We start from the raw sequence: 27,542 nt of genomic DNA, 5'->3' as shown, positions 1-27,542 counted from the left end.
GTCTTTGTTTTCTTGAACTCTACTATCACAAAGCGTTCTTCTTTGATGTTCTCTGACGTAACTGGAGTTTCATTCTCAGTATCCGATCCTTCAGACGTCTCTTCGATGGGAGAACAAGAACTTTCTCTTAAACTCATATTAGCCTCATTCTCACAATCAGTTTCATCCTGACTATCAGTCTTTACAGTTTTATTTTGCCTCTTTGGTTTAGTTGTCCCTGAAGTTTTCTTCTGTCTCTTTGTTTTGGTTCTTGTATCTGACAGTAAATGTAATGCTCGCTTCATCTCCTTAGCCCTTTGTTTCCTCTCTTGCTCTTGTTTCTTCAACTTTTTTGCTTTTTTATTTCTTCTAGTCTATTTTTTTCAAGGGTATCTGTATATATTCTCGATTTTCCTGGTAGTTCTCCAGTTGAGCTTTATGGAAGATCTTGTTGAGTAATCTCTGTTTCTGCAGGTAGAGTTTCTGGCACATTGGCATCTTGGCCCGCTGTAGAAGTTGATTGTCCACCTTACGTGGATTCTAACGGCTGCATCTTGCATCATTGCATCTTCATCAACGTCTCCAGTTCTTGTCCCCCTTTTCACATATATTCGCGGCATGGTTCTGTAACAATAATATTTTTGGTGAACAATCTTTCTACTGCCACGCAGTTAGGAATGGGGAGCATTCGTACAGTACGAATCTACCCCACTCATAACTGCACGAAGGTACCCCAAACCGAGAAATCAACAAATTAATTGAAAATAAAAATAACCGCTATAGTTAGCCTAAAATGACTATTTACATATTAAACGAAGTTATCACTTCATAAACTATACTAAGTCACTTATAACATTCGTGCAAAACTTATAACAGTTAAGCGTGTTCAAAAGTTAATACAAAAAATACTTACGTAGAGCGAAAACACGCATCGGCGTGCTCCGTCGAAGCTGTTGGCCGCACTGATGCCCTGCCCCGCGGTTACACTATGCGTATAAGCGGGAGTGACACACACAAACGCGAGCACGCCAATGAATTGGATAGTGAAGATATCGCCACTGTACGAATGCTCCCTGTGTACGAATCCTACCTGCTCTCCCCTACAAATGTCCATAAATATATCTCCCAACCAGTGGCAAAGAGTGGAGGTAGGCTGTGGAGATACAACATAAATAGTGGCATTTTAAGTCTACTTCAGGGGCTCTATGTTAGAACTTGCGAGTGCAAGCTTCCCGGTCGAGATGACGTCATATGACATCATTATGACGTACTACCGGAGTGATAATAGCATTCGAGAAAATAGCGAGTGGTCAGACAGCGGCGCTATTCATTGTCACCATACACATATAGGTGTATCATAATAAAATTTTCTATGGTTATTCTGTGCGCGGTCGGCATGCCTCGAGCGTGACGTCACAATTACGTCATCTCGTCTGGTGCCACACGAGACGAGAGTTAGGAAATCGCGGTGCAGGGCTGTGTTTATCTAGGGATGTCATTGAACTTTGTATCTTTTGAGAAAATAAAATTTTAAAGATTCAAATCAATAGTAAAATTAACATATTATTATTATTATTATGCATTTGATTGAGACAATATTTAACCAAATTACCTATTTGCTATTTTTTTTACTTATTTATTTACTTTTAGTTATTTGTTATTTACATATCGCACCGTGAGTGTAAAACCAAGGCAAGTGCAAAAGACATATTTTGGATATATTAGGGTTTGAAGTCTTCGTTTTGTTAGGACAAATAGAGTTTTTAAAAAAAAACATAATATTTAGTTTATATCTACATTATATTGCATGTTCTTTCAGTTACTTCACTTTTACATTATCAAGTTTATGACTTTTGCAGTTGTTTTGCATTTAATCTCAAAATTTAAATATTTGCAGATGCCTTGGGTTTACACTCACGTGCGATATATTAGTTATTTACAGTCTAAAGCTATCATGCGGACAGGCGTTATGTGAAGTCAATTTCAGTAAAGGTGTACATGCAATATGTGCGCACTAACCCATTGTAATAGCCATTCCAAAAATGATACACCAATATTCATTGTCAAATAAAACCACATATAAATAATTAACGCTATTAATAATATAATCTTACTTACTTTCACAGTATAGATTTGTTTTGCACATTTTAACTATTTTCACACGCTTTAGCACGGTGGCCACACGTTGTGTTGTTCGTTCACACTTCAAAGTATTCAAAACTAGTGACACTATCTCTGATCATATGTAATTAACAAAAAATAGGGTTTTGAACTTTTATCTATTATGACCTTATTATTTATTATGCTTGTTGAGCAAGAAATTTGACTTAAACACAATATTTTAATAAAAACATGTTGTTCGAATTTAATATAACTATTTCGATCATTGATTTATATCAAGATATAGATAATATTATAAAATCTTAATTGTAAAGTGAGCACGTAATGTACTCTCCTATTTATTTACATTACTGCATATTTTAAAATATTTGTGGGTGACAAAGAACAGTTTTAACGTGTATTAAAGAAGTCCTTATGCTAATTTAAAAAAAGAATTTTAGGGAGATGTGTTCATATTTATTTAATTTGTATAAATGATGTATGCACAGAAAATTATACAATAATATTGATATTTTATATAAAAATTGACGGCCTCACGTTGGCCAAGCACTTTACGCGTCAGCTTATAATATCGTGGGTCCCAGGTTTGAATCCTTGGTCTGGTAAATAAACATATTGTTTTTCAATGTGTATTTGGAGTCAAAGTATGGACCCAATAGTTTGAGCAAGTGGCCAACATCCGTTTCCCATAACAACAAAAATTTGTTAATACAACCGTCCACTCTGTTGAGGCCCATATGATTCTATTAGGATCGGACATGGTCAAAAGAAACAAAAAGATATAAAAATTATTCACCAAACGTGAAAAATAATTAGTTTATCGCGGCCGTGAACAGTTGACGCCTGCGCTACCACACAATTATAATCAATAAAATACATTTTATTAACATCTTCTGTATTCTTCCTTTTCATACATAATGTGTCAAAACTATTTATGACAACCTTTCATTCCATTTGTACCACTCACCAAAGACCTCTTTTTATACTTGAGTTTGTGCTTGGAGTATTTTGAACTTGGATGATGACAATGCGTTGGTTTTGGCCGCTTTTATCCTGGTTTTCAAAAGAAAAATATGAAAGAAGAAAATATAACATATGGTGTAAAGACTGGTTAATGAATTGATATTATAATATTATGTCACATCCTTCTTCGTCTTATGATATTCTTTGGATTTAATATGCCAACGTATTAGTTTCTGTTAGCTTTGAACTAATAATTTGTAATGTACATAATATGCTGATATGATAATATGTTAGTTTTATGTGGCCACATAACGTCGCTGTAGGATTGGTTTGTCGAATAGACCAAATGTCAAATGTTCAGGAGAGGAAAAACAAATTTGATTATCCTATATTTAAATACATGAAGCTATTTAAATTGTTGTTTTTACAGCATATGAATGCTGTTTTCATTACAAAGCAATTTAAAGAAAAGGATGGTTCTGGTCCATTTAGATACAAAAAATCATTCTGCATTAAAAGGTCGATTTTGTCAAAAACGGATATTCGACAAACCAATCCTATAGCGACGCTAAGTCAAAAACAATAAATTTCTATAGAAGTGTTTTTTTGTAAACAACAGAATGTCAGAAATTAAACAGAATGAAACCAATTGCCATCCTGTATTGCTAATAAATATTTTGTGAAAAGTTTAAAACTTTGACATGTGTATTTTCACCCTTTTTCGGAGGCAGATTACATAATTATTATGTTTGTTTTGTAATATTATAACATTTTACAAACAACATCTGACGTATGTGCTTAAACACAACGTATATAATCGTATTGGCTTATTGAAGTTATGAATTGAAGTAAAAAAAATGCAATTTCATGACTTATGTGTGCAAAGATGTTGATAAAAGTCATCTTCTATAAAGATGGAGCCCAAGTGTTTGAAATAGAACCTAAAGAGGGACCTCTAGATTACTGATAAAGTTAGCTACAAATTACTTTGCACTGTAGTTTCATTTGGAGAGAACTTCACACTTCTAGTGTATCATCAATCTACCTTAATTATTTCAGATTCAACCAATAAGTTCATTACATACATGATTCTAAGTACTTGACTTTAATTTCACACATCTTATATTGCAGTATCAAAGAATTATCAAAGAAATTTGAATATAAAATTTAGCAACAAATATCTGTGAAAAGTTACTCCCTTGTCAATTTTATATAGGCTGTCGATGGCTACACATTGACCATTATTTTTAAGATAAATAATCAAATAAAACACCAAGAAAATGCGTACATATAGGGCCTGTACACATGCATGTATTTATTTGTTTGTTTTTACATGTATTTTAAACTATTGTGACAATAACTGTTTACACGTAAAAGTCCTGACTGTCTCTCCAATCTCATTCTTCAACAGTGAGCAGGACGCGATTTTGTCTTTTTATGGTACTATTTGACAGGTAGTGAAAATCGGTTAACCTCAAAATTCGTTTGTAGTTGGTTTTTTTGCCGTCATTTTCGCTTTCTTGATTCATGCATGCAATCTTGCAACTGCAAGATAATACACACATACATTTTCTTGTTATGGCCGCAATAATACATACTGTCAGCAGTAAATCCATTCATGTGTAAACGGGGTAATAGGTTAAGTAAACAAGTAACAGAATGTGAGCCGCCATTTTGTTTTCAGGGCTGCCAATAAAAAAAGAAAAATAATGAATTTGTTACTAATACAATCACGATTTGAAAATAGAACTGCATTCAAAATTCCTAATACGGAATAAGTATAAGACTCTTTCTATCTAGAGTACAAATTCTTGGCTTAAGCCATGTTGTTATTTTCCTGTTTTTGTTGTTCAAATGCAATCGTCGATATAGTAAATAACTATTTGTGACGATCATTTTCATTGATAATCTTATCTAGTAATAATATTATGTATTATCAAAAACAAAACTTACACTTTAACCTTTGTATACTTTTATTACAGGGGAAGATATTGATACATATATCAAGAACACAGATTTTGAGAGCAGCATTAAGGTTTCTCACTAAGATCATGTATACATTATTTAATCGTAAGCTTAAAAGTTAATTAAAAAATATATCTACAACATGAATATATTTAAGTCAGTATTTTTATTTAGACTGAAACTGTGGTCACCATCTTTTTACCAAGGTATGTAACTATTCAATATTATTCATATTATTAAAAAAAAAATGTATGTATTTTAAAAGTATGCTTACTTCTCCCTCCAGCATTGGCGAATAGGTAGTGTAGCCAGATTTCTGAATTGTGAATACGGAACATTTTCGATGTGAATCATTTTTTAACATTAAAATAAATTACATTATTTAATATTATTTCAATAATGTACTTACAAAATGGAGTAAAAGCCCAGACAAGAAAGTACAAAAATTATATCTAAATTCTTGTTAATTATTATTAGAAACTTTGTGCTGGCATGTATAATTTAGAAACATGCCAGGAAAAAAAATTGCCTAAAATTCCTGTATATCAGTGGTTTCCAAACTTTATGTCACTACGCCTCCCTTTTAAAAAAATCTAATCTATGCGCCTCCCCCCATTTATTTCATTAAATAATACAGACACCTTTTTAAATATCAAAAAATGTACCAATACAAAAATGAAAAAAAAATATAAAAATAAACAAGGTTTTGTTACTTATATTATATTCATTTTTAAATTAAATTGTTTTTCATGTGATGATTGTGCTTGTTTATTAGCTCAAAGTGCTCTTTTTCTACTAAACGGGATCGGTATTTGACACATATCGGTACAGAACCACATATTTAAAATATTTAATAGCCCTGAAACAAAGTAGGCTCCTTTTTTACTATTAATAAAATAATGTGAAAAGTGCATTAGCAAACTATCCAAGAACTCAGTAAATAGATTTTTGTTTGCTTCAATATATCTGGCGCAGAAATCATTTAAAAGTGGAAACATGGCGAACTTATTTTTTTGTAATTTTTATTTCCAAAGATCCAATTTTTTTATGAATGCCTTCACTTTGTCTTGTGAAATTAGTAAATGCATTAGTGGTCCTTGCATTGATTTATTCACTCAATTTTTTTTAATTTCTACCAAATAGACAAGTTTAACAACAAAGTTATCGTTCCTAAACAAATTTGCCTCAAATTTTAATATTATGTTTTGACCCTTTTATTTCATTTTTCACGAGATAGCCAGCGCGCTTCGCTATAGTATAGAAGTGAGGTACAATAAAATTAGTCTCCATATTATCTTCAGATAGATTTGCAAACCCAAGTTCAGGCAGAACAAACTAGGACTGTTTTTTATGTAGTTTGTAACTAGCGGCCGTTTTATAAACTATGCTTTTGCAAACTACAAACCTGTAGCTACATTAATTGTGTTGAACTTTTTGCGCCTCCTAGTTTGGAAATCGCTGCTGTATATACTGTCGAACAATAACTGTCCACGTGTTAAAAATGTGAACTAACAATCCCCTCCAGTAAAACTAATCGCACCTCTGTTTTTAAATGAGGAACACCCCCAAATTTATCAATTCATTTTATGCTCCCGTGGTGTACGGATCTATCAATTTATGTAATTTGAAGCTTTTTATACTAAAAATATGTCTAGATTTTATAAGAACCTGGTACATTCGCCTAGTATGAAAATATCATTATTCATTATTTAAATTTAGTAAGAATGCGAAAATTCTAAAAGAAATTGCCGTGGTAACTATAAAACAATAATCAAAAACGAATTGTCTTTAATTGATTATAAAGCAATATACCTACATAAGTTTATGAGTGCCTAATACATTTTTTCCAGTACATTGATAAGAATGTTGTGAATATTTGAAAAATAGAACATTATGATAATTTTATATTTTTTCACAAACAATCTACCTTATCTATGAGCTTTATATTATGAGAGCCAAATACATTATTTTTAAATATGGAATATCAATAATATTTTTAGCGTAGTAATAAATAGGTGAAAATTGTAGAAGGCTTTGTCATTTCTTTATAAACAATCTACCTGCAGGGTCTAATGAGAGCCTAATACATTTTTTTTAAATAGGCAAATCAAAATAGGTGAATATTGTAGAAGGCATTGTCATTTCTTTATAAACAATCTACCTGCAGGGTTCTATGCGAGCCTGATACATTTTTTTTAAATATGCAATATGAATATTATTTTAAGCGTAGTAATAAATAGGTGAAAATTGTAGAAGGCATTGCCATTTCTTTATAAACAATCTACCTGCAGGGTTCTATGCGAGCCTGATACATTTTTTTTAAATATGCAATATGAATATTATTTTAAGCGTAGTAATAAATAGGTGAAAATTGTAGAAGGCATTGCCATTTTTCACAAACAATCTACCTGCAGGATCTTATAGGAGCCTAATACATTTTTTTCAAAATATGCGATATGAATATTATTTTAAGATAGGTGAAAATTCTAGTAGACATTAACATTTTTTCATAAACAATCTACCTGCAGAGTTCTATGAGAGCCTGATAGATTTTTTCAAAATATGCGGTATAAATATTATTTTAAGCTAGGTGAAAATTCTAGAAGACATTGGCATTTCTTTATAAACAATCTACCAGCAGGGGTCTATGAGAGCCTGATACATTTTTAAGTTAGGTGAAAATTCTAGAAGGCAAATGCCATTTTTTCATAAACAATCTACCTGCAGGGTCTTATGAGAGCCTAATACATTTTTTTCTTAAAATAATATATTGTATGCAATATAAATATTTTAAGCTTAGAATTATAAAACGTGAAAATTTTAGAAGGCATTGCCATTACAATGAAAATTTTTAAATAATAATAAAAAACTATTTTCATTGATTGATTATAATATAATATACCAATATACACCTACCTGCAATGGTTTTATGAGTGCCTAACACATTTTCCATTGTATATATTATTATTATAAGAATGACGTGAATATTCGAAAAGTGGATTGACTGCATGATGATACTTTGAACCCTTTGAAACCAAGCCATAATTAATAACGGTCAAAAAAAAGTCTATCCATAAAATATCAAAAATTATGCAATTAAATCATATATAACTTTGGATATTTTATTATAATTAGTAAATTGTTGGTTTATTGCGAAAAAGAAAAGGAGTCGCATCTTAAAAGAGACCCAATACATTATTTAAACACGCCTCTAGCACGCGTTGCCTCCATGACAGGTACGAAGTCTTCTATATGCGACTACAGCGACTTCCTGTTATCGCCAATTCCCTGTTGTTGGACAGTAGTTTGTACCTATAAATAAAAATATTTTTTTTACCACTGCCAAGAAAAATGCCTTGCATATTATAATAAAAGTATTATTTACACAATTATTAATAATCAATAAAACAATTGAAATGGCTAGAATTTCTTCTAAATCCTTCCGATAAATCTTTTTCATATTTTGCAAAATGTTCCCCTTTACTTTGAACTACCACAATACGTAATATGCACTGGTGGCTGTAGACTGCGGAGATCCGACATAAATATAGTGCAAACTAAACTTTGTCTATCATCCTTATTTGTTTCCATTGAACCAAGACAACAATCTGCAGATACTGTTAGTTTATTTTTAAAATTAAATTAAACCCTGCCTAAACCACACCACAATAGATAAAAAAATATTCTTCTATTTATAAAATATATAAAATTATGTGTGATTTAATTGCATAATTTTAGATATTTTATAGGTAGACGAGTATTTTTTTTACTATTATCTATTATGGCTTGGTTTTCGCAGGGTTTAATTGAATTTTTAATACTAACACACAATCTGAAAATTGTAGTCTTATTTCAATGAAAACAAATACGTATGACTGACAAAGTTTAATGTGCCCTAATTATGGTGGATCTTAACAGCCTACCTCTACCCTTCGCCACTGGTCAATTCATTTTATTTAATATCATGTATCATATTGTGTTATTTTAATTGTCCATCTATTTATATACTCTTAATCATTTATTATAGGTATATAGATAAAAAAATCTTGAATTTGTCAGCAGTGGTGTAGCTTTGAAAATTCATGAAAATATTAAATTTAATTACTATCAACTAACTTGTAACATTCAGTAACAAACTTTTATTTCTTATGTCACCCTATAATAACTATAGTTGAGGCATCAATTTTAAAAACCTACACAATAATTCTCCCAACAATCTCCACCATTTTCACGATTGTTTATGGTAAGCATGGTAACGATTTAAACATTTCTTTTTTTCGTGGAATTGTATTTTGAAATTAAAACAATATTGCCATTTTTCTCAACCAATAAACCCTTTCTTTATAATTGAACCCTTTCTTCAGCTATAGAATATGTACGTATATTTAGTTAGATTTTTACTATATTCAGACTTACATAACAGTTTTTGATAATTGAATACATGTCTCAGTTAATCTGTGATGGGATGCTTATACTAAACTATAAATATAGTAAACTCAATGTGATTTAACATTTTTGCTGCGCTCGTAAAAACATACTTACAAACTAAAACCGTAGATTGTCCACCGTGAATTTGGGCAAACCCAATGTAAAATCTCATTGGCTAAAAACCACTTCAAACTAATCAGTCAATACCTCATTAGCTGCATACCATTTAATCCGACCAATGAGTGACTCCGAACGTTTTACAAACTATCAGAAAATATGTATGCATCAAATCTATCTGAATTGTGCTAACGGCCTATCCTATATGGTAAATCAATGAGTAAACCCAATAGATATTAAATAATGATTTTTTTAAATTGGCTGTCCCTACAATGTTTTTTTAAATAAATAAAATTCTAACAAGAAATATTAATCTAATTATTATACCATAAAATTGAATCAATAGACTTGATTTAATGACTGGAATTTTTAATACAAATATTCAGGAGCCTAGGATTCCTATTAGGATTTTTGGTTTTTAAACCAAAAACAAGACATATGGGGAAGGCTTTAAATTTATTTTGTCTATGACAGGAAATATGTGCAACATTGTATATCTACATTATTATACATTGTCGAAGTCTTCAATATTTTTCCACCATCGGTATTAAAAATGCAGATATTTTTTTACTCATATGAGCTCTGCTAAAACCAATACTTTATAATATGTGTCGCTGAGTTTCAAAACCCGCTATAACACTATTTTGAAATAATTAAGATATATTTATATCGATGGATTCGTTATTAAATTCTCTACATGAAAATTTTATCGCCTCTTTCAAAATCCGCTACGATTAACTGTCATTTATGAAACAAAATCAATGCGTCTATCAATACCCGCTATAACACTACTGAAACATTCAAAAACCTTTTTAGTTCAAAAAGTTTTTATTGATTTTTTCAACATAATGAAAAAGTGTTATAGCGGGTTTTGAAACTCAGCGACACATATAAGGATAAAATTTTATAAATCAGGCAATTTCGCTAGTACGATAATTTGCTAGAATTCGCAGTGAAGTAGTGTACAAAATGTATGTCCCATAATGGGTAACATTGTTGAATCCCACAGCTAGATCAAAGTTAGATAATTATTTTTAATATATTGTATTTGCATTCAGAGTATGGCCCAATAAGTTACGCCGATAGCTAAAAACCATTACTCTGAAAAGTCTGTGGAGGCTAAGGATTGCAATACCGAACGAAAATACCAACACCAGTATTCATCTCTTTAAAATATTAATATTTTATTGCATGTGTCATTGCTGGTTACTAAGGATGATGAAGAGCCACGGAGGTAAACCAGACATCGCGTAATCCTACAAAAAAAATATATTACTGGCTTGTTAGGCTTTTTATGTTAATTAATACATTTTGTTTCCACTTTCAATAGTGAATATATCGGTATTGTTTGATTTTTAAAACCGGTATCTCGGTATAGAAAAATACTGGGATACCTGTATTGCAATCCCTAGTGGAGGCCTATATGCGCAACATTGAGTAAAAATGGTAATTTACCCTTTTTTAATTTGGTTATTTTTTCCATAATATTATTTTCACATCAAAACAAACCTCACTCCACTGCAATAAACAAAAATAATATTTATCTATATTGTTCTGACCTCCTATTTAAACCTTTGATAAAATTATCTTTTTGAATAAATATTGTCTGTTGCAATGTCAACATGCACCGCTTAATTTGACAAACAGTATTTGCTGAATAACACGCTTGACTTCAATATTGTTATTTTAATTTTAATTGCAAGAGATAGACCCAGTCTACAAGATGATCACCGCAAGGAGAGGTGAAATATTATCTGGAACCGAATTGGCAAAGTAAGCTATTTTTTAATATTACATCATCAAATTTCTAACAGTAATCTTATGCTTATATAATTATGTTGATAGTTACCATACAAAATATACTAAATTATAATATGAACCACTTGTTGCATTTCATATACCTACATTAGAATTGATTTCTTAAATGTCCATTTGCTGCTTTGATGAATTAATTGAGTTAATAATATATATCTATTTCTCAAAAATCTTTTCAAATCGTTCAATAAAAGGATGTTACATTCTTAAATCTCGTGAAATATTATTCGTTGAATAAAAAAATAGTGCAAGTGCATGTAAAGATTTGGAATGATTCTGACACCGGTTAGTAACCCATTGAAGACAGACAGAAAAGGAGAAAAAAGTGGACCAACAGAAATATTAGATTTTGTTGTAAATTTAACAAGAGTTTACTAAAACTGCTACAACTTTATATTATTTGATTAATTTAAATATTTTTTTAAAACTTGTGTAGCTATTGAAACTTAATATTATAAACATTATAATAAACACAATTTTTTTAAATATGTAGATAAATTTGTAGGGTTTTAAGAAATATCTAAAAGTAAAAAATAAAACATTTTTACCAAGGGCAAACAGTGTCAAATTTGCGCCGATTGTCTCCAATGGGTTAAGGTTAAAAGCCGATTATCAATTCGCAATGCAATTTAGAAAGTGCTTCAGTGGGTCTATTCTATACACAAGGCGGCTATTGATGATAGTTTATTTATGTATTGAGGCAGTTAATTGTTACAATAATTAAACCATCTAAACTGTCAAAAAATGCTATATTTAACAGCCCCTCTCTTAGCTGTGTTAACTTTTAGAGTGAGATAGACAGTTTTGACAGTTTAGACGGCTAACTTGTTGTAACAATTATAATACCTCAATACATAAATATGATAAACTAAGAGAGTATTGTAAAAACATTGCTTAAATTTGTCACAATTGGATAATATACCTATAGCATAGTGGTCAATGCACAGAGGCGCGATTCCCGAGGGGCGCAGGTTCGAATCCTGCTGGGTGTTAGATTTTTTCTAGTTGTTATACACTTATTTTCTCAGAAGTGTTTTCAAATTATTTATGTTGATATTATCAATTTAACTATTGTATTGAATTCTACAGTTTGGTTTATTAGTCAGAAGCTATTTCTGTTGGCACACTATAAGGCCCGTTTCAGACGGGACACCGGTGTCGCGTTCGATATAATATAGAAGGTCTTTGTATTCGAATAAAGGAGCTTTTGTATTATGTTTATGAACACCCCAAAGCTAATGAGTCTACGCATAATTTCGCATTATAAATTAGAACATAAAACTGGCTGCGGTAATAAAAACTAGTGTATCGGTGGCTTGAGAATGTAGCGGCTGACGGAAAAGTGTACCGGACACATGTTGACTCATTAGCTCTGGGGCATTCATAAACCTAATACAAAGGCCCCTTTATTATATACGAGCGCGACACCGGTGTCCCGTCTGAAACGGGCCTAAGACTACAAAGGTAAACAATTTGTCAAATATTTAACTCACAGAAAGAGACAGGATCATCTGTTTCTTTCACTCCTGCAATTAGTCAAGAATATTTTGAATTCTGTATTAACTTAATTAATACTACTTTAAAACTAGTTACTTAATATTGTGTGATTTGATTGAATAGAAAAGTGTTCAATCCTAGAAAGATCATATGGGCCTCCACAGAGCGGAGGTTGTATTAATCGATTTTTTTTTACGAGAAATGGATGTTCACCACTTGCTCAAACTATTCGGTCCATATTCTGGATTTGAACACACATTCGAACCCGGGACCCATGACATTATATACCAACACGTTACATGCTCAACTATCGTGACCTTCGAGCAAAAACATTAGTAAAGTCTTGTAGTCCAGTGTGTAAGGCGCTGGCCTTTCATACGGGGGCTCCGTGTTCGATCTCGGTGAGGTCAAAATGTATTTATGTGATTTTCTCAAAGTCTGAGTGTTTGTTCACTTATATTACTAATACACTACTGTTGCACTATAATACTATCATTGGGGCCCCATTGCATGTTGTAGTTTTAAAAAGAATATAAATTTATTCAATAAGCAGCCATATTAGGTGGAAGTAAATTATAAAATTGGACTCACTTCACAACTAGAAAATGTGCCCCCTAAAGCTATAACACATTTTCTGTGATGTGCTCTTTTGATTTAAAATATTTAAGATATTCGTACAAATTTCATGTTGTGAATGTCTTGAATTAATAATATGGTATGTATATACCTGTTTTAAATAAATAACCTACGCACTGTGGAAACCTATGTGATGTAATTAGGAGTGAAAATAGTAATTTACTTTTTTCTAATTTACCTATCAACCTAAAATTCAATTCTTTTCATTTAAACAGTGAAATTCGGACCAAGCTGAAACATGAGGTCAGCCAACTCAGAGAGAAGATGCCAGATTTTCAGCCTGGACTGGCGATTGTTCAGGTGGGTGGGCGGGAAGACTCCAATGTTTACATTCGGATGAAATTGAAAGCCGCTGAGGATATTGGCATCAAAGCAGAGCATATTAAACTTCCCAAGTCTATATCGGAGGCAGAAGTGAGTATCAATCAACATTTCTTATTCAGACGGATCATAATATTATATGTGCAAAATATATAACATACTTTTTGCACCTCGGATAGTGTAGTTATTAAAAATAATTTGCAAGAGTCATAATAATAATTCGATGAGCCAGATTTGAACGGTAACAAGTAAAAAATTCGACATTTCATGATATTGCTATCAAAATACTCGTAAAATTGAGTTCTTGTCGGTTTTGTATAGAAACAATTCGAAAAAAATAATTTAGATACCTTGAGAACCAAAAAACCCATATGAAATTTTACAAACTTTCAAACAAAACCAGTTTTGTACAGATCCATTTCGAATTATTTCCATTTAAAACTGGCGATTGACCATATATTTTGATTTAGAATAAATAAATTCTGACATGTATCCTTTTAAAACTTGTCAAATCTTGTGTATTGTAAAATATTCAAAATATTAAAACATGATTATCTCAAAACTACGTTCTTTGAGTTGTTACTATTTAATACTGGGTTATCGAATTATAAAGATTGATTGCTTAAGGTGACGCATCAGTGAAACGCCAAATAATTTTCAACTGTAGGCGCGACGAAATTTTGGACTCGCTCGCATTCAGTGAGAGAATGTCGAGCCAGAAACACGTCACTTTGCTGCGTGATGGCGACGGGTCAATTAATTCTAAAATCGTGTAAAGATGACTAAAAACGTTACCCATTTACTTTAAAAAGAAAACATGTCAATGAATATATTATTATTGTTACTAATAGAACAATAAACAGAACATAAAATGGATGTATGTTGGATTTATATGACAAATAATATTTCGTTTGACAGGCGTCATTTGCACCCGCGACCCGCAATCCGCGCATCGCCTAGCAACAATCTTTTTAGACCGTGCCTCAACTAATGCATGGCCTTAATAGTGCCTGTACACGTGCATCGATTTACTGGCAGTAATAGTGCGTATTTTAAACTATCGTGACGATAACTGTTTACACGTAAAAGTCCTGACTCTCTCCAATCTCATTCTTCAAGAGTGAGCGAGACGCGATGTTGTCATTTTATGGTACCTACTATTTGACAGGTAGTGAAAATCAGTTAACCTCAAAATTCGTTCGTAGTTCGTTTTTTTGCCGGCCGGTTCGTCACTATCGTTCTACTGCACAGGCGCAGATCAAAAAATTCTCAACTGTCGCTTGAAAATTCAAAAGCATCCAAACTTTTTTGATTCATGCATGCAATCTTGCAAATGCAGGATAATACATGTTTACACATACATTTTCTTGTTATGGCCGGGCCCACATGCATGTGTGAACAGGGTGTTATGGATATATTATGCACAACTGTACAGTGAATAATGTGAGTTTGAATCTCAGTCCGTTTTTATTTTCTAGGATATAATATGGAAATGAGTATTTCTATGGATGTTTTATTTTGATTTTAAAACTCATAAAGTAGGTGTCTATACTATTTATTTAAGTTCACCAGGGGGCAGGTGCGCACAAAAGAGGGGTTTTTAGATCAGGAACTCCCCCCAGGTATGAAAAAAATAAAAATCATTTACGTTAATGAAATATTACTTCTTCTACTTCGTCTGGACCTCATGACCCCGTAACCCGGATGATTTGATTGTCGAACAACCTTCTCGACGGCTTAACCTCTTCTCCTCTTGACATTCTACGAGATTCATAGCCTGTGTCAGTCCGTGGCACCCATGAATTGGTGCAAACATCTGACACATCCAATATTTTCTTTAATATTCCGACACAATAAATTAAAAGTCAAGCGTGGACGATATAAACGGACATTTATGACCGTTACGCCACATGTATTCTATAACCACTTGTGGATGCAACACGTCGCTATAACTCGTAGGCTGTATGTAACCTGTAGCTATAGCTGCAGGCCAGGTGTTCATTGCCAGAATCAAAAAGCGGAGTGTCTGGTAATGAGAAATGTATCTGTAAATGTGCAAAAGTCCATAATTGAAACGATGAGAAGCTGTAGGTGGGTAAACCCCCCCAAACTATTTTTCTGTATGACGCACCTGCCGGGGGGAATAAGAACAGTACAATTTGTAGGTATTCAACATAAATGATGAAATGTATAATTAGGTACCTACCGAATTATTTATTTTTGAAAGATGTCCAAAAAACAATGGAACCTCTGGAATCCTGACATTTTTGATGGTTTCCAGTTCAGGGTTCACAGCGTTCTGGAGTTCGGCTCCGGTTCCATTTCTAGCCCTGGTTTGTAAATAGCATTATTTAACTCACTTTACTTACATACTTTGTTTTTGCTATTTACAGTTGCTGTTAAAACTCAATAAGCTCAATGGAGATCCGAATGTCCACGGCATAATCGTCCAGATGCCCCTAGACTCGGACAACCCCATTAACTCAAACTTGATCACCGATTCCGTGTCGCCAGATAAAGATGTTGACGGGTAATTGTTATTAAAATTATATTTGAATCACTAAATGATGTGTAAATTGTATTATATGGTACATTAATAATATTATCTCTTGTGAGATTTATCCCTTTATCTTTAATAGTCAATATTTACAGAATCTAAAAATTATCTCCGTACATACTAACTTTATTACATGACTCAAGGCCATAGTATGTAGTTGGTTGGTACATTGTATACAAAAAATTCTTCTTCTTCGACCATGTCCGATCCTAATAGGATCATATGGGCCTCCACAGAGTAGAGGTTTGTATTAACAGATTTTGTTTTTACGAGACATGGATGTCAGCCACTTGCTCAACCTATTAGGTCCATACCCTGACTCACACACATATTGAAAAACAATATGTGTACTTGCCAGACCCAGGATTCGAACCTGGGACCCACGGCATGATAGTCCAACGCTTATGCCGCGCGGCCACCGTGGGCGAAAAATACCATTTATGTATTCTCCAAAACTTATTTTGTAAGCCCCTCCTCCTGGTTGCAACTGGTTGGAGATGGACTCATAAACTGACCAATGTGATGCTTCACACACGGCGCTACTGAAACCGACTTGAAATAATAATCACATAACCTCAAACTGTCAAACTGGACCATCAGCTGTTTTGTACAAAAACCGACAACACGCATACTGCTGTGTTTACTCGAATACAATTAGGTTATTTCAATTTTGCTTATCTTGTACTTTTGATGTCTTGGGTTGTTAATGGTTTTTATAGCATGACACTTGTTAAGCAGTGCTACCAATTTTGGTAAGAAAATATAATTTTTCACCGAATCTATTGAAATTGGTACCACTATTTTATGGTGACTGGAAACTTGAGCGACCGCGCGACAGCATGTCGGGTCTCTTAGTGACCATTTTGAAACTGAGAAATTCCAGTCTCGCCGTCAGCGAGCCGCCATTGAAATACATTAGCTAGATACTGGTTGGAATTTTAGTTACAGTTTCGTCGGATTTCAGTTTCTCCGTGGGAGGAGGGCTTTAACCTCATAAATCCAAAATGATTTATTTTCAGGTGACAGTTAAAACTGTCTGATTTTTGTTTTAAATAGAGGTTCGGAATACAAAAGTTTAAACAAAAACAAACTGAAAAAATAAACACAAAATTACATTGATTCTTGGTATTTAGAAAGTTTGCAAAATTTTCCATTATATGATTATTTAGAAGGTTTTTATGGATTGGTTTTATAAATGATTAGACATAATATATTTGCAAGAATCTTACACAGAGGTCAATATAATTCAACAACAATTTCGGTACTGTTTGGTTATACGGTATCACCGGCTTTCTCGCGCTCTTAGGCGGAGATGGCAGACCGTGATAATGTCATGGCCAAGAAGCGGGGGTGGGGGACAGAAACGCACGGTGTATTTTGTCAAGGCTGGTTTATTTTTATCGTATTTGCGATTTGGCGGGCTGCAGACGTGGTGTCGCGGGCTGGGCTGCTGATGCTTGGCATCCAAGGCGAGAGTCAGTGCATGCGGCTTGGCGATGCAGTCTTTTTTGGCGGGAGATGCTGGCTGAGCTGGAGATGCTTGTAGCTTCGCGTCCGAGGAGAGGCGATGCTAGCTGTCCGAGGTCTGAGGAAAGAGAGTTTTTGCGGTCGATGCTGTTCGTTCGGCGTCTGATCTAAGAGAGAGATTTGGTGGTCGATGCTGCTTGTTCGGCGTCAGGTGTGAAGAGCTTTTCGCGCGCGTTCAACCGTCAGATTTGGCGTCATCGCGCTGTCGGTCGCGAACCTCCCTATTTTACCGACAGATTGACCAGTGGCGGCGCTATCGGTAGACCGCGTCTGTTTTGGCGGGAGCGCAGACGAATTCGAATTTCGGATTTTTGAGGAGGCGGGCTCTACTCGGCCAAGGGTTGCGAGAACCGCGAACCGCGAAGAGTGGACGTAGGCTGTGGTGTAATGGGAAAGTTGATGGTTCGGTCCACCCTTTAGGTGGTCTCCTGTGGGAGACTTCCATCTGGTATCAACGGAATACAGCGGAAAACACATTTTGAAAATAGCCGATAAGCTGGATTATTTGTTAGGTTAACCTAACCAAAGCTAACCCAACCTAACCTAACCTAAACTAACCCAAACTAACAAATAATCCAGTATATCGGGTATTTTCAAAATGTGTTTTCCGCTGTATTCCGTATAACCGAACAGTACCAAAATTTCTTTTTCGACCTAAATTGTTTTTTTTTTAACTTACCAAATATTTTTATTGCAAGGAGTTGTTCGTCATTCAATTATTAGGACCTTTGAACCCAAAAGTACATGAAAAAATACTATAAGTATTATGAAATTGTGTTAGTGATGGGATATTTTACGACTACTCCACTGCAAGTACAAGATATTGAATTTTTTTTTACCATGACCATATGGGCCTCCACAGAGTGGAGAGAGATTAACAGATTTTTGTTTTTTTATGAGATATGGATGTTAGCCACTTGCTCTAACTAGTATGTCCATACTCTGACTCAAATCACAAATTAAAAAACGATATGTGTATTTGCCAGACCCGTGATTCGAACCTGTAACCCATGCCATTTTTATATATGAAATGGAAGGAATAGACTTGAGTTAAAATCCAATTTAATATTCATTGTAGACCATGGTAGAACCATACAGAATTCACACTCGTACCTTATGTCGGTGTCACCATCATCAAAATAGTGTCAGTTGGACTGGAGACATCCGCTACATAGGGTGATTGCATCTCTCCGATGGATTGTCAGTTCATACCGCTAAAGCAAACATGAGACCAGTGTTGCCAACCATCCTTGTACCATCCATAGTACAATACTATAATTTTGAACCCGCAAAAAATGTAAAATACTATATCTATATATTTGAAGGATTCGAGACGAAAAATGTTCTTTTACTATAGTTTTCTCAGAAATACTATGATTTTTACCCTTTTGTACTATTAATTAACATAGAAAAAAATGGCAACACTGCATGAGACTGTAAAGATAATAATAAAAATATGCAGTCATATTAGGAGAAAAAAAACCTGTTACTTTTAAATAACTTCTCTAAATGGATATCCAGCAATAACATACCAAAAATCAACCTTGTAGATAGTGTGCTACGGCCGCCATTTTGTAAAATGGCAGACAATTTTCAGTTTTTATCCATATTTCAGTAACTGCTGAAAATTACGAAAAATGTTTTAAATAAAAGTTTGAAAACATTCATAAATAACTATTTTTAATAGCAACAATTTTTGTCATGTCTGCAATAGCTGCCGAGTTTCAGGACACAAAACAACGGGATGGATGAGTAATTTGTTTTTCCACTAGTTAGTTACTCTAGTTTTTTTTTTACATAACGTTTTAAAACTCATAAAATTGCAAGGAGTGCTGTGCACTTCTACAGTGTTAGAGCAGCCGTCACTGGTGACGGTTGTCATGTATCAGACATGATAACTATATCACTTAAATCAAATATCTACATAGACTTTAGATACACCTAGACGCCACCCGTTGCATTGCTAAATGAAGCTACGTGCCGTGCGTTTGGTTTGTGGGCGAGCGAACGCATTCGCCTACAAATTTTCGAGACCATAGACCATTTCGCTAGTGCTCGCCCAAAGTGATCGCACTAGATGCTCAGAATTAAAAAATAATTTTCTATTTTTTTACATTACATAGTATTTTTAAGCGGTCAAAATGCAACCATTTCAAAGATATTGATACACCCCTGTTACAGGCGGGCTTCTCCCGGTGTAAAATAATCATTTAGTAGCTTAAGTCGAAACGTAACCCTGACCTCTAGAAACGGCTTCATAAAACATCTAATCTGATTCTTTGCTCAACCACGTAAGTATTTCTTTTTAATTTAAAAAGTAAAAATGATGATGGATGAAAGAGATAATTTTAAGACTAAATATAAGGATTTAAATATAATAAATTTTGCCGCGCATTGTGCGTGAAATCCTCGCGCGCCGGCGCCAGGGTCAGGCTCGTGATTCGCCGAATCAAAGATCACGCGATAAAATTTGGCCAATCACGAGAGTCCTTTTTTTTGCTGGATGGCGTCGGTACGAGGAATTTAAAAAGAAAGAAAAAAGGAAGTTAGTAAGCGTCCCCTTTCCGATAGGTACGGACCTGACGACTACAACTGTAAAAATCCCAAATATAATTTGTAAAACTAAAAATTAAGAAAATGTAAAATATAAACAATATCACGTTACGAGCACGAAGGACTGTGTTTTATTTACACTCCAACCGTTTGAAATTTCTTTTTTTTTGTGAATCCGGGGTTCGATGGACTCCTGAGCTAGCCGCTGGAACCCCGGGGATCTCAATATCCATAATTTAAGTTATTTTAAAGAAACACTAGGCCACTGATATTAAAATATATAATAATATACAAATAAATTGTCACGAACATGTATCAACTTACCTATGAAACGTAATACCATCTTCTTGCTTATCAGTACGGCTACCATATTTTAATACAACACACAGAACCACCTTTCCTACTTAATTAACTAAAAATATTTACCACTGACTTTATGTTTAACACAAAAAATAGCAATTTTAGCAACATGAACTCGCAGGTTATCGACGCTACGTGAAGTGATTCACCACGATTTTCCGACGATACTTTTGGAAACTAACTCACAAATATGTAGACCTTTCATCTTACTCTGGCGCGTGTCGCAGAGATTATAAGGGTGCCAAATACTTTCTCACTCGCACTCATGCATCGTTTTTGTTCAGGCCTTGAATATCTACAATTTTTTTTTACTTCTTTTTGTAGTTTGAACACAATCAATGAAGGACGTGTGGCTATTGGAGATTTGAATGGATTCCTGCCATGCACCCCAAATGGTTGCATACAGCTTATCAAAAAGAGTGGTATTACCATCGCCGGTGCCAACGCGGTTGTCATTGGCCGAAGCAAGATAGTTGGCACACCGGTAGCTGAGCTCTTAAAATGGGAACACGCTACGGTTACTGTATGCCACTCCAAGACCAGGGAATTGGACCAACAGGTATGAACATCATTAAATGATAACACTTTAAGTGTCTTATTCATACAGAGAACACTGGTAAGTCTGATATAACTTTAATGTCTATATTTACCAATGCGTTGAAAAAATCTCTTCAAGACCGAGCCTAAAATATCTGAAAATAAAACCGAAAGCAAGTCATTTTCCATTGCAAATTTATTCATAACAAGCTTCACACTGTTATCACCTGCATCTGCCAAAAACTTCAAGCATTTCAACACAATTTTTGATTCAATCAGTCAATTCCATAAATCCTGAAAATTGATTTTGTTACAAATGGATGGTATTGCTTTATTAATTGCTACATAAATCACGAGCTAGGGACATAAACTAGGGACCGAGAAGAGTGAAGGGAACTACGGGGAAACCTTGATGATGATGATGAAATACATTTTCGACAATTTCGAATAGCAAACATGGTCGACTTGTACTGAATGAAAACATTCATATTGGAATACAAATGTACCATACTTAAAAGTTTCAGAATTGCCATTATGTACTATATTATGTAATAAGTACTAAAAGTTCGTACGGCTCCTTATTGTTGTAGTACAAAATCTATAGTTTGACTGATTCACAATCAATTGTGTAGAATTTGATGTCTCGTTATGATATAGCTTTTTAGTGTCTAATGCCGTGTTCTCACCTGTCGATTATTGTAGTTCAACTGTATTTTGAATGATAGTTGAAAGTAATTATTGACAAGTGGGAACCATATTTCAACTAATCGAACAAAGTTGGGGTCCTTTTTACTGTTGTCAATTCAACAGTGAATTATCATTTGAGTCAACTTGCCTAGCAAGGTGATAGCAATTCGGATCGGCACGTCAAACTTGTTTCAAGTAGTATTATTTTAGTTTCAGAATGTCTAAAAGTTCAAAATGATGTTAACAATTTAACAAATTCATTTGACACCATCTTGATTATACCTAACTATCATCGATATGTGGGAACATTCCTATCAATTTCTATTCAACATTCAACTGAAAGTTGGTCAACAAAAATTGACACATAAGAACACTGAATAAGTGAATAGGGGAAGAGCTACAATTATTGGCCAGTTAAGGATTTTTTCAACTTTGTTAATTTTTTGTGGACAGATATCATCAGGAAGGTGAAATAAAAAAATATTATTTGTTAAATTGTTTATTTGTTTATAATAATCAATTATCAGAACATTTAAAAAAAAATATTTTACATCATAAAAAAAATAATCAAAAAAAAAGGCAGAAATCTACAATTATTGGCCACTTTTTTCAATTATTGGTCACCAAAAGATGCAATTATTGGCCACCCCGAAATTGCTGTAATAACATTATTTAAACAAAAATTAAAAAACAGTTTATGTAATATTATGATCACACATCATTATTAAGTGTTCAATCAAGTACTTAATGCAACTGTATCATCATTTTATTAGACATACGTAACATATTACTTAAAAATACAAAGAACACATTCACATTGAGTTACAGTGAGATAAGCATATTAAATTAAATACGTAGAGCTTGTTGGAAATTGATTTCAAAAATTCAAAAGAAATCTTATACCTAGTTAATCATCATCATCAGCCGGGGTCAATCCACTGCTGGATGAAGGCCTCCCCAAGCCCCCTCCAACTCTCTTGGTCCTGTGTCGTTCGCTGCCACGTATTTCCGCCGAACTTTACCAGTTCGTCAATCCAGCGGCTTTTAGGGCGACCCTGTGGCCGTTTCGTACCCCTTGGGTACCATTGGATGACGGCATTTGTCCAGCGGCCGTCCTTTCGGCGAGCAATGTGCCCCGCCCCTCTCCATTTCAGCTGTTTGGCAACGTCTATTACATTGCGTACTCTTGTCTGCTTCCTAACCCATTCGTTTCTCTTACGGTCCTTTCGCGTGATGCCCAACATGCATCTCTCCATGCCTCGCTGTGTGACTCTTAACTTTTGGACATCTCTCGTGTTGAGGGTCCACGTCTCGCAGCCATACGTGAGCACGGGTAGCACACATTGGTTGAACACTTTACGCTTAAGACATAATGGTAGGTCACTCTTGAAGATACTATTCAGACGTCCGAAAGCACTCCATCCCAGCTTTGTTCTTCGAGCAATTTCATCATGCATGCTTCCGTCTATGGACACCTGCTGTCCGAGATAGATGTAGCTGCTGACTTGCTCGAGTTGGGTGCCAGAAATACAGATAATCGCAGGGTCCGAAAAACAGTTCCTCATCACTTTTGTCATTGAGACATTTATTTTTAGACCGACCGTTTGACTGACATCCGCGAGTTCTTGCATTCTACCTTGGAGGTCTTTCGGGTCTTGTGAGAGTATAACAATATCATCTGCAAAGTGCAGGTGACTGAGGTGCTCTCCGTTAATTGGAACACCTTTTTCTTCCCAATCAAGTTTCCTAAATAAGTCCTCAAGAGTAGCGGTGAATAGTGTAGGTGAAATGGTATCACCTTGCCGGACACCTTTGTTAATGGGGAATTTACACGACCGTTTGTGGGGTTTCACGCATGCATGCTAATAGAAGTTAACAAACATCTTGACGTAGCATAAAGGATAAATGAGAATCATTTAAGTTTTCTCACAGTCGGAACAGCATACAAAACTTTTCAGTAGAGGATTTTTGCGGAAGGAATTTTAGTGTGCTTCTTGGTATTTCAAATCTTCTTGTTACTGAACGCAAAGACTCTTCACTGTGGTCTTTCATATACTCCATTGTTTCTTTTATTCTTCAGTTCTTGACTATATTTCATTCGTTTATTTTGATGCATTTTTATTCTGGAACAATCAAGAAAAAAGTTTCTATTATCGGCCATCAAAACTACAATTATGGGCCAGGTGGCCAACATTTATCTACGAATGTCGGAGAAATATAATAAAAACAAAGATGATTAATAATACTGTTAAAACACTATTCAACTAATAAAAATAAATGTAATACTTTACTAATTAGTCACATATTCTATTATTAGCAAGGCCGGCCAATAAAGGAAAATCGACATATTTTGGAATCAGTTATTGGCCACCATCATAATATACCTACCCACCTATTTTTTTCCAAAATATATGTCTAATGATGTATACATAAATCAAATGCATATATACTTGTCAATTGGATTAGCATTTTGTATGATATTAAATGTTTAACATACCTTTTAACAGAAGTCATGTCCTTGTACAATTTACAACAAATCGCACTTATTTCACGGTTTCACTCGAACTGTCAGATACAAATGCGATTTTGAGGTTGTTTTATAATGCAAAAAGTAACAATTATCTGTTTTACCAACGGAGGAACAATTGACGAGATTTTTTAATAACTTAACAGATGGCAATGTTGATTTAATATCTTAAAAAACTAGGTTTTATCTGCAAGTGGCCAATAATTGAAGCTGGCCCATAATAGTAGCTCTTACCCTACCTAAATGTTTGTTTTCTAGTATTATTGATTAAAGCTTGCATCTATGGTAACCAAGATACATCTGTTTATTTTCTTTTATTTAATTCTGAATTTAAATATTATTTACTTCAATATTATCACTTAACTTACCCTCTTTAAATAATAATTATTAAGGTACTGAGAATTAAATAAGTACAAGTGACAAATAAATAAAAAAATCAGTTGGGAGCATTTTTCACATTACTACTTACCCATGTAACAGCTTTGTATGAAAATAAGCATTTCATTCCCTACATTGGAGTATATCTTATGAATATAGTGTATAAAATGTGGTTATTATTTTCAGGTCAACTGTATATTTTAATTTGAATGTATCCCATCAATTACTAAAAGTATTTATAGGTACCATCAACCGAGGGTACTTGATGGAATTTGAATTCAAATTTTAATCAAATTAAGTTTTCTACTATTCCATTTGAGTCATTTTTACGACCCGGGTTTCGCCTTTCGGCATCTTCAAGTGCACTCACCACTTCAAAATTTATTTTTATAATTAATACCCCGTTTACACGTGCATGTATTTACTGCTGACAGTACGTATTATCGCGGCCATAACAAAAAAATGCAAGTGTAAACACGTATTATCGTGCAAATTGCAAGATTGCATGCATGGATTAAAAAAGTTCAGAAGCTTCTGTATTTTCATGCGACAATTGGACTATGCGATATCTGCATCTGCGCAGTAAAATGATAGTGGCGAAACTGCCAGTAAAAAAAAGGAACTACACCGCGCAGAGACTCATTTTGGGGTTAACCGATTTTCACGACCTGTCAAATAGTACCAAATAATGATAACATCACGTTTCACTTTCATCTTTTTACGTGTAAACAGTTATTATTGCGATAGTTTAAAATACAAACTATTGGTGAAAGTAAATCCATGCGTACAGGCGCTATAATTCTTTACAGTTTACTTAGTATGTAATAAGGTTTTTACCTTCTTTTATTGTATTAATTTATTATATAAACGAGAATTAACATGTATTCATTGTATGTGTGCGACTTACGCGTCTGCGTATAAAGTCGTGGGTCTCAGGTTCGAATCCTCGGTCTCGCAATTACACATATTGTTTTTCAATTTGTGTTTGGAGTCAGAGTATGGACCTTAATAGGTTGAGCAAGTGGCTACCTCTCGATGTGAATCTAAGTGTGGAGACCCATGTGATCATTAGGATCGGACATGGTCAAAAAAAGAAGAATAGAAAGAGTGCGCATAGTGCCTGAAGATGCCGAAAGGCGAAACCTGGGTCACAAAAAAGACAAACAAAATACACTAGGCACTCTGTAATCCGGCTTTCACCAATCCGACACGTCCAATAGTCCGGCATTTTGCAACTCAGCTCTCCTGCTCTATAATCCGGCAGGTTTCACATTAAACTGCCGGATTACAGAGTGGAGAGCCGTTGGCTCGGCAGTTCGGTGCCCGACCCGATCTGTGATAGAATTATTTCCTATAGAAATCCAATACTCCGGCATTTCCGACAATCCGGCATAGGTGAAAAAATATGGGTGCCAGATTACCAAGCGCCTTCTGTAGTACAAAACCAAAAAATAATAATCATAAATAAATATTAATATTCATGGGATATTAAAAGCATACTTCAGTGAAACGGCAAATAATTTTCAACTATAGGTGCGACAAAATTTCGGACTCGCTGCCAATCGGAAAGCGAAAGTCGAGCTGTGAACACGTCAATTTGTTTTGTGATGGCGTCGGGGGAATTAATTTTTAAATCGTATTAAGATGACTAAAAAACGTTACCCATTTACTTGAAAAAGAAAACATGTCAATGAATATATTATTATTATTACTAATATGTAGAACAATAAACATAATATTAAATGGACACATGATGAATTTTTATGACAAATTATGTTTTGTTCCGCACGCGTCGTTTACGCAATCTTCACGTCGCGTAATCACGATCGTTTTAGACCGTGCCTCAGCTGAAGTATAGCCTTAATAAATAATCAATAAAAACGAGACCTCATTCTTTGAATATTAAAATTATGTTAAAATATAGACATTACAATTTGTTGTCTTACTATAAAAACCTTCCAAGTCTAAGTTTTAACTATAATGAATTAAATATGTAAAATAATTCGCACTACCGACCTTGCAAACCATTGAAATCTGGAAACCGATTGCACTGCCATCTGGGTAATAAATAATAAGTACTTCTAAGTATCATCTTGTTTCTTATAACCACCTTGAAACGCTTCTCTCAGTTCAGTGTCAGTTTCCCATGTGAGTTTATGTACATCTGATAAGTTTTCCTAAATATTATATTTTCCAATAAGTTCAATCAAAAATTAGTCAATAATCAAAGAATTGGACGAAGGTAAGTCATGTACATATGTTATAATTGATTGAAATAGATTAATTATTTTTTTTTTTGTTATTATTATTGTTATTATATATATATTTCTTTTTCTATATTCTCTTCTCTCTTGTGAGGGTAATGTTTGACTTATAATGTAAATCTCATGTTGTGTACGTCTTGAATTTAGATTTGTTATGTCCACAATGTTTTGTATTCTTAAATAAATAAATAAATAAATATTAAAAATATTCAATACATAAACCCTCAATGTCTGCGTTTTGTATGACGGCACTTATTATACACATAATAATGAATACTACTTCTGAATGTGCAAAACATAGGATTGATCT

The 27,542-nt window shown here is 33.9% G+C and overlaps 1 protein-coding gene across 1 annotated transcript in view; it reads left to right on the top strand.

Annotated features, from left to right (window-relative positions):
* Positions 1-11,286: 11,286 nt before the first annotated feature.
* The window catches only part of pug (pug C-1-tetrahydrofolate synthase, cytoplasmic), a 39,406-nt gene continuing 23,150 nt past the window's right edge, over positions 11,287-27,542 (top strand). The window contains exons 1-4 of the mRNA XM_085948177.1: positions 11,287-11,346; positions 13,737-13,935; positions 16,236-16,372; positions 21,164-21,398. Coding sequence (XP_085804303.1) covers positions 11,297-11,346; positions 13,737-13,935; positions 16,236-16,372; positions 21,164-21,398 — 621 coding nt within the window. The 5' untranslated portion in view covers positions 11,287-11,296. The remainder of the gene's footprint in view (positions 11,347-13,736; positions 13,936-16,235; positions 16,373-21,163; positions 21,399-27,542) is intronic.

This window comes from Rhyacophila brunnea, unplaced genomic scaffold (assembly GCF_057557595.1).
Source record: "Rhyacophila brunnea isolate RB1 unplaced genomic scaffold, BYU_Rbru_1.0 scaffold_20, whole genome shotgun sequence".
NCBI lineage: Eukaryota > Metazoa > Arthropoda > Insecta > Trichoptera > Rhyacophilidae > Rhyacophila > Rhyacophila brunnea.
This window is presented reverse-complemented; position numbering and strand designations above follow the sequence as displayed.